We start from the raw sequence: 11,590 nt of genomic DNA, 5'->3' as shown, positions 1-11,590 counted from the left end.
CGGCTCCTCCCGCAGGTCCCACCGCGCTCGTGGCATCCCGTCAGGATGTGTCCAGCGCTTGTCCTTGCAGGGAAACCTTTATTTGTTGAACGTAAACTGCATCAATCGCATGGGATCCAGGAAAGCCCAGTTCAATATTTTCTCCCTAATATATCTACAGGTGTGTGCGTGTATAATTTTATTTATTTATCTATTCAAGCATTTATTTGTTTATTTATTTGTTTATTTATTTATATTTAACACCAATCGATAGCTTATTCATGCTTTGCTACATTTTTTATTTGTCATGATTTTGCTTTACTGGAGCATTTAATTTCAAAAGGTATGAAAAGCTTAGCTTTATACACCAGATAAGTAAGGGGTATTGCTCCTGGAGACAGGTTAGGAAATGCTGACAGAGAAGGCAAGGGACTTAGCTAAGGTCAAAACAAAGCGCTGTGCTAAACCAGGATAGTACGGCACCTAGATCCCAGGCACTTATTTTTGCACTTTAATGTGTGATCAGCATACTTTCTGAAGAATATTTATATTTGCATGCCAGAGTGATCATCTGATGATTTCTGAGCATCTGCTGTTTTGGGTGTACGCACTTCCCTGGGGGTTTTAAGCTCAGGTTCACAACTGTACTGTGATGAAGATGGACTAGCCAGCTCAGCTGTAGTTAGTGCAGGTTTCTGCACACTGATCCTTACTGCACTAAGCTAATGTGGACCATCACCTCCCCTGTGGACTTAGAGGTCACACACATGTGAGCTCCTGCAGATGAGCTGATGTCAGGTAGCTGGAAAAGCTGTGAACTGGCTCACATGCCTGAGCTCCAATTGTTTTGTGACAGCTGGGATGTTTCAGGTTACCTGTAGGTCTTGCAACTGTTACTGATTTGTGAAAAATTCAACTTTCTTTGTCAATATTTTTATGACCTGGTAGAGAGGCACAAAAGCACAGCCTGATGAAAAGCTCCATGGAGAGCAGAGGCAGCAGCAGCTCCCAGGACAGACTTGGTGTCCCATCAAGTGCACTCCACCCCAACATCCTCGTTGTGGTTGCAGTTGTGTGCACCCCAGTCACGCTTGCTACAGTCCGTAATTGTAATTTCACTCCCCTTGCAATTTACGTCATCGAGCCAAATTTGTCCGGTGCCTTTGGAAAATCAAACAAACAAACAAACAAAAAAATGTTGGATGAGAGAAAGAGGAGTATGCATTTTTTTTTCTAAAGAGAGCCCTGTGGATAGTGGGCGTGTGTTGGGTTGTGTGGATGGCTCGTTGGAAATCAAGTCTTTGGGCACAGGTCAAGCAGCACTTGACATGCTGCTGCCTCATCCCAAGAGGAACGAGCTGCCCTGCTGAGGAGATCACTTGCTGCTCGTGTAGGTGACCTTGCTGTGGTGTGTGTAAGCACCCTTGGCAGGCCTGGAGAGGTGTAAAGCTGTAGTGGACTCACCTGCTGAGGCTGTGAAGTAAGAGACCGCACGGTTGAATCCCAGCATTCGGCAGACTACGCCGGCCTCTCGGATGCTCCAGCCATCATCACATATTGTTCCCCAGGACCCTTTGTGGAAGATTTCCACACGGCCCCTTCTGTCTCCTCCCACGAGTCGTACAAAATTACTGAGGCCAACTGAGAGTTCAGAGGAGAAAAAAATAACTCTAAGGGTCATACAGGCATAAGGAAAGACATTGACAGACAGGAGCAGTGACCACCCAAACCAGAGGGATGTTCCCGCCCCCAGGGTGGGACCAGAGGTTACTGGTAGCTCAAATCCAAACAATTCAGGAGCTCCCCCTGTATTTGGAGACACCAGGCTGCAGCTCAGACCACAGGCTCCTCAGCTCTGTTAGCTGTGCTGTGTGAGTAGAGGGGGATTTTGGGCCTGATGTCAGGTAGCTTTGATACCAGAAGGCAAGTGAGAGAAGAAGTAAAAGTCCAGTACCTTCTCCTTTTTCACCTTTGCTCCCTTTTACTCCTTGGGAACCTGTCGCAAAATAGAAAAGCAAACATTTGACTGTTGCTTGTGGAAAAATCCAGTTATTATCTAGTTCTGAATGCTTGTATGAGTCAGAGATGTGCAGACTCTTCCCCTTGTAGAAAATGAACACCCTGAAGTGACTAAGGATATGTAAAAGAAACGTGGCAGGAAAAGTAGGATCTTCCTAATGTGTGACCCAAGAAAAGGGCCACTTTAAAAAACCCATCTATTCATTCACTTGTGGGAAATGTATTTCATTTCCCTGTAAACTGACATCTTTGACAGACTTTGGGATCTCCAGGAGTAGGCATGGTATCTCCCAAAGTACTTCCAGGAAGACCTACATCCAGGGATTTGCTCTCCAGGGAGAGAAGAAAGGTGCTCTCAACAGTCCTCCACATTTCTGTGGAGTATCTTGGTCTTGAGGGTAAGGGTGTTTGAAAAAACCCAATGAGTTCTTTTGTCCAAAGCTACCTCCAGATGCAAAGCTCCAGAGGAGGAGTGCATGGAGGAGCCCCACATAGAATCTAGTTTATTTCTGAGGATTCCTGTACTATCCTGTGTGAACAATTGAAAGAAAATAGCATCTGGAGCACAGTTTGCTTCCCATGGGCTGTTGTAACAACTGTTAGGGGGTTTTTTTGCTACAGGTCTTATGATTTTTTGAAACACCCTGTGATTGGAAGGGAGGGGAGTCAAGGATGGAGACTAGCTGTAGTGTTGGACCTTTTGAACAGTTTTTGTGTCCTACAGTTAGCAAGGCATAATTAAATGGCCTCACTGTTAGGTGTTTCCAACAGCTTCACTATTCCATGTTCCTCAGTGCTGTGTTTACATGGGATTTATCCAAGTGACATGGTGTGCTACAAGATGTCTCTGAGCAAAGCAGAGAGGAGTGTGGGTTGTTCCAGTTTTCTGTGAAATAGGGGATTTGAGAAAATCTAATGCATCTGTTTTCTTGCATGTCTTTTAGCACACCTCCCAGGGTGTACACGTGACACCCTGTGCATTCCTCTGCTGGGAAGGCTGATCTGTCTGTTGAGTTCCTGCAAATGAGCTCTGCAAACACGCCCCAGAGTTGCTTGTGCCAGTCTGCGATCTGCGGTCCCGAATCCAAATGCACCATCAGCTCCACAGACCCTGTGGCAAAGAGCCTTACCAGGATATCCGCTCTCTCCCTTGGCTCCTTTCAGTCCTGGTTCTCCTTTCAGACCCTTAGTGCCGTAATCACCCTTGCTTCCTTTTTGACCGACTGGGCCTGGGGTACCTGGGTGGAAAGCAAAAAAGTCATTGCCTTTGTCCCTTCCCAAGGAAAGGGCATGACAAACATTTCACATTCATGCAGAACAGTGGAATGTGGCACCTAAAGTGCTTTGCATCATCAGAATAAATCATGCTATAAGGGTTTACCTGGTGGGCCCTGGTCTCCCTTTGCTCCCTTTTGCCCTGGAGGTCCTAAGATCATACAAACAAACAAACATTTACAAGAGTGATCTTTATACATTAATAAAAGCTTATACAAATTAGTATTTATGATGGATTTTAACTCATCTAGTTTAGGTGTCTACACTATAAACATCTATTTCTGAATCAGGTGTCTTATTTCACATCATACTCAGTGCAGACCATGTCAAAAAAAAAAAATACAGGCAGTGGAGAAACATCTTCTCCTGAAGTTCATCTTAAACTGCTGCTTTGTTTGTGCGTTTTCAATTGATACAAAAATTCAGGCACCATCACCCCCTCATGCATATTACAGATGGTAGAAACAACTGTCTGGTGAGTAGTCAGCCCACAGCAGCCTGCCAGAGCGCCAGGAGTGCCATGGCATCCTGGGATGCATTGGAGCTCCAAGAAGAGGACTCAAGAGATCTTCTCTTGGTGTTGTAGTTCCCTTTCCAGTGTCTGCATGATGAGTGCTGTTGACCCAAAGCCTGTTTTATTCTCCTTTACCTGCTATTCCTTGTTCTCCCTGATCACCTTTGAGTCCAGCAATGCCTTGTATTCCTAAAATGAAAAAGAAATCAGTAAGGGTGAAGCCATCACACAAAGTGGGGCCAGAGTAGAAGATCAATGAGTTACAAGTTTGAGCAGTGCTGTACCTGGGCTACCTCTGGGGCCTTGGTCCCCCTTCTCCCCTTTCTGACCAGGTCTGCCATCGAGGCCAGGACTTCCAGGAGGTCCACGTTGTCCAGCTGCACCTTGAGGTTGAGTGAAAGCAGCACACATGAAATGTAACACAACACATGAAGGAGATAAAAAGACAGCTTGATCACCAGCGCTTGTACTCTGAGTTGAACTTACGAAGGCCAAATTGGGTCTCTCTGAATTGCAATCCTCCCCTGGCAGTGCTAACCTTAGCAATGCAGTGAGGAATGATCTGGAGTGAAAGGCTGCATGGACGCAGGTCCTGGCCAATTGCCAGCCTTGAAATGCACAAGTGCTCTCCTCAAAGAGCAACAATTTCTGCCCTTGTGTGTGCACACACATCAGGAAGGAGGACACGGCCCTTCTTTCCCTCTCAGTCTCCTGCACAGTGAGTGGGGCCCAGATGAGACAGCCAAGGCTGCTGGATGAGATTCGATGACATTGAAATGTTGGCATGATTTCTTCATCTAATCATCATCTTCTCTCACCCATGCTGGGATCTAGACCGGCTGTAGTTTTCCTTGTCATGAAACACCATATAAAAGATATCAGTCTGATGTCTCTACAAGAAATTGCACCTTCTGTACTGCTTACCTTCCTCTCCTTTCGGCCCAGGAGGTCCAGGCTTCCCTGGGCTACCTGTAATGATATCCTGGCATCAGTGCTAATGAGGCTTAGCCCAGCCCCTCAGCTGGGGCAGCCCTGCACCCTTGTCACACTGTGTCCTCTGCACTTACCATCGTGAGCTGGCAGTCCTGGGACTCCATGCTGTCCCTGAGGACCCACAGATCCCTGGGGCCCAGGGTCTCCCTTCTTGCCCATGTCACCTTTCTGTCCTTGGGGACCTATCAAACAGCATAGCACACATCTATAAATTCAAAAAACCAGATTTGTTGTCTCTGCAGCCTGTGGAGCACCTCTGTCGGGCCACAGCAGTAGCAAGGTTTGGCCTCACACCAGCACTTACCACTCGGTGACATTCCCATAAAGCTGTAGGAGGACAGAGCTGGTCTGTCTGATCCACCTCTGGCTCTGTCAGCCTCTCTGGCCAGATGTTTGGCTGGCCTGCTGTTACAGGCTTGTAGTGGTGCCATGATGCCTCTCCAATCTATTCCCCAAACTATCCCTACTACTGGAATGTTTCTCCTCTAGTTAAATATCCCTTACCCCAGTCTGAACTCTTCCCTGCTCCTAGCCACAGTGGAGATAGAAGGCAGCATATTCCACTCCTGTGCTTCCAGAGAGTTCTCTCATCTCCCCTTTATTTTCTCTTCTCTGAACAGGTGATCAGCATGCTCCAAATGAGCTGAATTGCTCGAAAGAAGACCTATATCTCCTCCATCTTTCTGCTCTAGAATTATCCCAAAGTCCTTGCCTTTTGGTATTCCTCCTACAATCACTTCTCTTCTGGAGCATCTTGTGCTAATGAGAGCATTGGGGCATCCAGAATCTGATGGAAGATCTGAGGAAGCTCTTATCAACCTGCCCAGCTGTCCTCCCTGCTCTGCACCACACACATCATCTGCTTTCTTTTCCTCTCCTGCTTTCAGCCTGTGTGAGACCACTGAGTAACAGCTATCCATAATGCATGTCACATGGGAGAAACATGTTGCATAACTCTTCTACTTCAGGTGTATAAAGCCAGGCTTATGTAAGATATAAAGCTCTCAGAAAGAGGTTCCACTGAAATGAGGACTAACATCCACATGCTTGTGCATATAAATTGTATTGTATTATTTTATACCATGAAAATCCTACTGTAAACATCACTGCTTTAATCTAGGATAAGCTGATAATTGAATATCTGTGGCTTTCATTAGACAAGGTCACTCTGTAAAGAGACTTCCGTGGTGCAGAGTCAACATTTTACATGGCCCCTTCTCCCTGCCCTCCTTTGGGAGATTTGCTGAAGCATGACATGAAATTAAACCCCTGCAGATCAGGTCAAGTGTCCTGTTTATCCAGCTCCCTCACTGACTGGCAAGCCACGCTCAGGGCTGCTTGGATTTTTATGAATACTGACCTATGAAGACTTCTTCTGGTGTTTTATCTAGAATGGGTTTAAAAAGAAATATGTGTGAGAACATTAAAAATGTTGAGATAGTGAAGAAGTCTTACCTGCAAGCCCTATCTCTCCTTTTTCTCCTTTCGCTCCTGGATCACCACTTGGGCCAGTAGGACCAGGAGCTCCTTTGCTCCCCTTCTCACCCTGGGGTCCATGTATGCCTGCAAGGACAACACCATTTTTCTGAGGCTTCATGGGGTGCCATGTCTAGTGAATGCCAGCAGCAGGACACGCACCACAGCTGCGAGCATGAGCCAAACTCCACTCTCTGTGCACTTGAGAGTGGTGCTGGTAACAGTGGCAAATTGGCCCACCGTGGCTGTTGCACATTGACTTTTAAAATAAGATTTTTTCCAGCTAAGTTTTTCTTTTGCTCACATTAGCTCTACATAGGCTTATTTCCTTCAACTCCAATGACATTCTTACTCACACCTTGGCTGAGGACATGATTGCTCATAAAATCATCTATAAAGCCACTTTATGTTCATACACAGAAGTAATTCAGGTGTCAGAAAAGCCTTACCTTGGTCTCCCTTTGTCCCTGGTGGTCCCTGTAACCCTGGGATGGAAAATACATATATCAGCTGACACACATCATCTATCCACAGTAATGGCTAAGAAGAAGAGATGAATTTTTTAATCATCCTTTGCTCACACGATTTCAGTCACCAGTGAGGCCAATCTTCAGCTGGCAGGGACCAGCACAACCACTTGAGTAAAGTCCTTGGAGCTCAGCTGAGTGCTCGGCTGGGCAGGGGCCAGCTTGTGTTCTTGCCAACCTCAGCTCATGGGGACCATTGGGGAGATCTTCCATGAAAATGCACTGAACTATTGGGCTCTGATGTGTAATAACATTGCTTGGCAGGAGGTGCTGTTTCGTAAGTGTCGTAAGTGCAGCCAGGAAGATATGAAAACACAATTTTTAATTTATTTTTTTTCCTTCAGAAAATCTCATCATTGTAGCCAAGAAGTAGGGATGGATGAGTTACAGACCTAACCTAACAAGGGTTGCATCTTAGGTCATCATCACAGGATCACAGAAACTGTTTCCTGGTCCAGCCTCTGCTCAAAGGGGAGCCAGCACTAGACCAGGACTTGCTGCATCCTCACAGTCTGGAGATATTTACCTCCTAAGGAGGGTGTAGTTCTACCCAAACCCCCAGGTACCCAGGGCAGCAGCTTGGGCATGGCTGTGGAGGGCAGAGCTTGCACTCAGCCGTTCCTGAGTCTGTGCCAATGTTTTCCTAGGGACCTCTGTGGGAGTACTCGGGCTAGCCAAGGCTCCTGGAGGATCAGTGAAAAGGTACAGCGGGTCTTCTCATGGCCAGAGCATTGGGTGTCTGCACACTGGGTAGGGTCTTGGTCTGGGGACTGAAATCCCAAATCCTCACTTAAGGTCTCTTAGATGAAAAAAAGAAAAAGAGGAAAAGAAGAGAAGCTGTGGCTCATTTACCAACATACCTGGTGGACCAGGATCTCCTTTGCGTCCAGGAGGCCCTGAAATAAATATTTAATGCATATTTTTCAGTAGTCAGCAGCCAGTGAGGAACACAGCAGTATGGGATCGACAGGCTTGAGGTGTGGGCTGGAGACACCCCCCTTTTGGATGGCATCTAGAGTCCAAATCTGCAAATCACTGGAGGGGAGAGGAGCCCAGAGCCACAGGTGCAGCTGCAAGGGGCTCTGGGGGTTTGCACAGTGCAGTGCTCCAGCTCCTATAGGTGCTGGAGCACCTATAGATTCCAACCCTGGGCATGGGGGCATCACTAACTGACAGGAAGATTAAATCTTGCCCTAGTTATCATCTAACCTAGGATTGCCCTAGGATCATCTAAATCGGGTTTTCAGCCCCTCTTTGCCAGTGATGCAGAGGAGTGGGGTCTCCCCACTGCAGAGCCAGCATGGAGAGCCATACCTGCAACCACGGTGATGTTGTTCATCCTCATCATCAGGTTTGCATTGTTACTTTTAATTATGGTGATTTGCTCTTCTAAGCTTCTCCTCCAGTTTTCTTCATGTCTCATGAGAAAGCTCTTCTCAGTAGAGCTTCTTGCCAAAGTCAGATTGTTGCCAAAGGAGCTCTTCAGAATCTCTTCTGTATACGAGGCATTTTGCTCTTGAAGTTTCAATATCTCTCTCTGCATCTTAAATACTGAGGAAACAAAAAGCCCATGCAATGAATATTCACTGCCCGGTCTGGCTGGGAAATGGTATTTTGGCAGAGCAGTTCCTCAGCACCTGGGGAGGACACCGGGGGATAAAGACCACCCCTGTTAGACCCAGGGAGGTGGTTTTCATGTGCCAGTCCTTGCTGCAGCCAGGAGTGCAGCTGGGAATGCCTTTGCAAATGCAAAGCACACATACAGGGTGGAGGAATTGTCCCCTGCAGCGGCTGCTTTGCCTGGAGGTGTGTGGAGGAGCCTCTGTGCTCCCTCAGAGGTTCCCGATCTGTGTGCTCATTCCCACTTGCCCAGGCCCCCAGGAGCACCCAGCAAAGCTCTCTTTTGATGCCAAGCCCTTGGCAAGGTTGTAGCATTACCTTTGTACATCAGCAGCCCCTGGCCGGCCGTCAGCAGCAGCAGGTAGATGCTGAGGGCTGTCCGAACACAGCATGTGGATGCCTTTTTATGGCTCTGAGGCTCTAAAAACCAAGACAAGAAGGGTAGACACTCTCCCACATCTCTTCCCTACAAACTCTGCTTGCTTCCAGCCATTTCAGGCTTGGCCACAGTGCTTTCCAGCAGTGAGGAGCGGCAAGGTCCCTCTGTGAGAGTGCTTGATCCTGCCAGCAAGGCAGGCTGCCTTCCTCTGCTCCAGGCTTTGCACTGCAGTCTTCTTGGCCATCTTTTCCTTAGTTAATTTAACCAGCTCAATTCCATCAAGACTTAATCCAGCCTATAGCAGTGTGAATGTGGTGGCTTTCCCCTTTCTGCATCAATAAACTCCCTGTTCCCACTGCTTTTAATTGTCCCAAGCTGCCATTCGGAGGGTTGCTCAGGGCAATTCCTTCTCTATCCAGACCGCTGCATACACATGATTCCAACAGTGATGCATGTATGCATCAAAATAAATGAAAAATCAATAATAAGCTGAACTGCAGAGCAAATTGAATCAAGTCATAACATGTAAAACCAATGACTACCAGCAAGTGTAAAATAAATACATGGCTTTGTTGAATTTTGGCCTTCAGGGAGAAAAAAGTATTTCAGAAGCATTGTTAGCTATGTCAGACATTCAGTAAGTTACCCTCAATTGGGGTTTTTCTTTTTTTACAAAGTAATGTAATCAGGACTTTAAAGTCTTAGTTTTAAAAGACTACAGTATTTTAATTGGTTTTACAATAGAATGGCTTAGTCAGCAATGAAGCTTTTCTATTCAGCTAAAAAATTCATAAACTTACTTTTTTTTATTGAGTCTGGTGATTTTAGTATCTTAACTATTACACATGAAAGTCTTACTCAAGAAAATGAGACATTTTCTAAAACAGGAAAATCATTTTTTCTGTTGCTCAGCATCAGCTTTTGGCTAGAAAGGGTAGTTTGACATACTTCTATTTTTAAATGGTAGTTAATTTACTAGCAAAATCACTGCAAAAAGAATTTAATATGCAATATTTCATTTTTATGTGTTGTTTTAGACCAGATAAAATCCATATAAATCCATTTAATAAAAAGAAACCTTACCACTTATCTGAAAGGTTGTGGTAGAAGCTGAGGCAAACCCAATCTTTTCTGAAACACTGAAAGTGTTCATATCACTCGTATTTCCATCTTCCCCGTATTTGTCTTTAAATGTCATGACAAGTTTCTTGTGGCTAACTTAAAGCCTTGTAAGACTATAGACAACAAAGAGCTGGAGGGACTTCCTCTCTGCCTCCTGATTTGATGCTATCTGATATGCATTTCCTATCTGCTCAGTTTTTATAGAGTACTGAGAACTCTGATGTGGTAATTTGAACAGTTCCTCAAAAAATCCCACAGCTAAGATGTTCAGTCATGTGCTCACTTGGAATCCAGGGAGCCTTGGGCACGAACCTGGAAGATCTTCAACCTGGAGTTGTTCAATATCTCTGCATTGTTATGGGGTTAGGCATGAGATGGACGCATGGAATTTGTTCCTAACACAAGTAAAGCTCCTCAAGAAGATAGCCAAGAAGATTCCGTGTTCAATGTCAGCTTGGCAATCCCTCTCCTGGGAGGGGAGGCTGAGGACTTTGTCATAGTGGAACACACAACAATGTGCACCAAGGTGTACATCAGTAGATTGTGTGAGACTCAAGTGCAAGGAGGGAAAGAATCAGGAGGAGTTGTAAAGACAAGTGAATGATGATGGGATGGGGGATGCTGAAACCCAAATGGGTTTGGGATGATATGGAAAAGAGACACTTGCAGCCTCCTTGACAAAGTCTCTCCAGCTCCTGCTTCCTCCCTGATGAGTTTTTCATACCCATGGACACAATTCCTACCTCTTCACCATTTCTTTACCCTCATGCTGCCAAACTCCCCGCTGCAGACCTCGCCATGGCATTCGGCGTTTTGACTTCTCCATTTATGTTGGGTTTGATTTTGCTTTTGCAAAGCAAAGGGACTCACCCAAGCCCACAGGCAGGAGCCTTCGGTAGGAGCTGGGCAGAGCCCTCCGCATCCACGCTGCCACCACCACCACCTTCCCTCCCCGAGGTGCAAGGCAGTCACTGTCACACGGTTTGGTCCTGGGCTGCAGCTCTGTGCTCATCCCTGGCGCTGCTGTGTCCTCGCCGCTTTGCTTGGCCATGGAATGAAATGTAGTAAATCTTCAGGTAGGGGTGAGCTGGAGATCCACACCCTGACAGTGCAGAGTGAAGCCCTCTGTTCTGCACCTGATGTACAAATCTCTGAAAGGCTTAAACCACAAATGGGGATTTTTGAACCCACTTCTGTGTTCTCCTTTCAAATGTGCTTGTGCAGCTGTGACCTGGTTTGTCCCCAGCAGGGAGGAAGAGGAATCCTCCATTTTTAAACATTCTCCTACACTCTGTGTAGGAATTGGGATAATTTGCTTCCTTGTGAAGGGCTCAGATATCCCCTTGAATTAGGGAGGATCACCACCAATCGGCTGAGCCACAGTAACTGCCTGTGCGTCCTCTCCCATCATGGCATCACCTCGTCACGGGAGTAAGGGCTCATATCCAGCCCGTTTCTGATGGTTCTGGTGGTCCAGCTGACCACTCTGCACAAGCCTGAAGCCATCTTCTCTTGCTAGGTGATGAGCTGGGAATGGCTGCTCTTGTGCTGCCAAGTGGATGTCTATAGGGACAGATATAATTCAGGTGCATGCAGAGAGCAGATTTACAGCAGAGAGGCTTTTAATAATACTTCTAGTCAAATACATTTTATTTCGAAGTATTAAAAATAAGCTGGCACACATAG

General features: G+C 46.3%; 1 protein-coding gene across 2 annotated transcripts; it reads right to left on the bottom strand.

Annotated features, from left to right (window-relative positions):
- Positions 1–201: 201 nt before the first annotated feature.
- On the bottom strand, positions 202–10,989 carry MARCO (macrophage receptor with collagenous structure). 2 transcript variants are annotated; one of them, XM_017740265.1, is made up of 15 exons: positions 10,775–10,989; positions 8,722–8,823; positions 8,098–8,334; positions 7,644–7,679; positions 6,706–6,741; positions 6,236–6,343; positions 4,855–4,962; positions 4,712–4,756; positions 4,072–4,170; positions 3,923–3,976; positions 3,380–3,424; positions 3,129–3,236; positions 1,934–1,975; positions 1,444–1,620; positions 202–1,140 (listed from the first exon to the last, which is right to left on the bottom strand). In XM_017740265.1, exons 1-15 carry the CDS (start codon positions 10,953–10,955, stop codon positions 1,010–1,012), a joined length of 1,509 nt encoding a protein of 502 aa, XP_017595754.1. In that variant the 5' UTR covers positions 10,956–10,989; the 3' UTR covers positions 202–1,009. The 2 variants fall into 2 exon arrangements, with proteins under 2 accessions (XP_017595754.1, XP_017595755.1); XM_017740266.1 differs by lacking the exon at positions 10,775–10,989 and adding an exon at positions 9,866–10,073.
- Positions 10,990–11,590: the final 601 nt, after the last annotated feature.

The sequence above is a fragment of the Corvus brachyrhynchos genome, unplaced genomic scaffold (assembly GCF_000691975.1).
Source record: "Corvus brachyrhynchos isolate BGI_N302 unplaced genomic scaffold, ASM69197v1 scaffold126, whole genome shotgun sequence".
Lineage (NCBI taxonomy): Eukaryota > Metazoa > Chordata > Aves > Passeriformes > Corvidae > Corvus > Corvus brachyrhynchos.
Note: the sequence above shows the minus strand (reverse complement) of the source record. Positions and strands in the feature narration are given on the sequence as shown.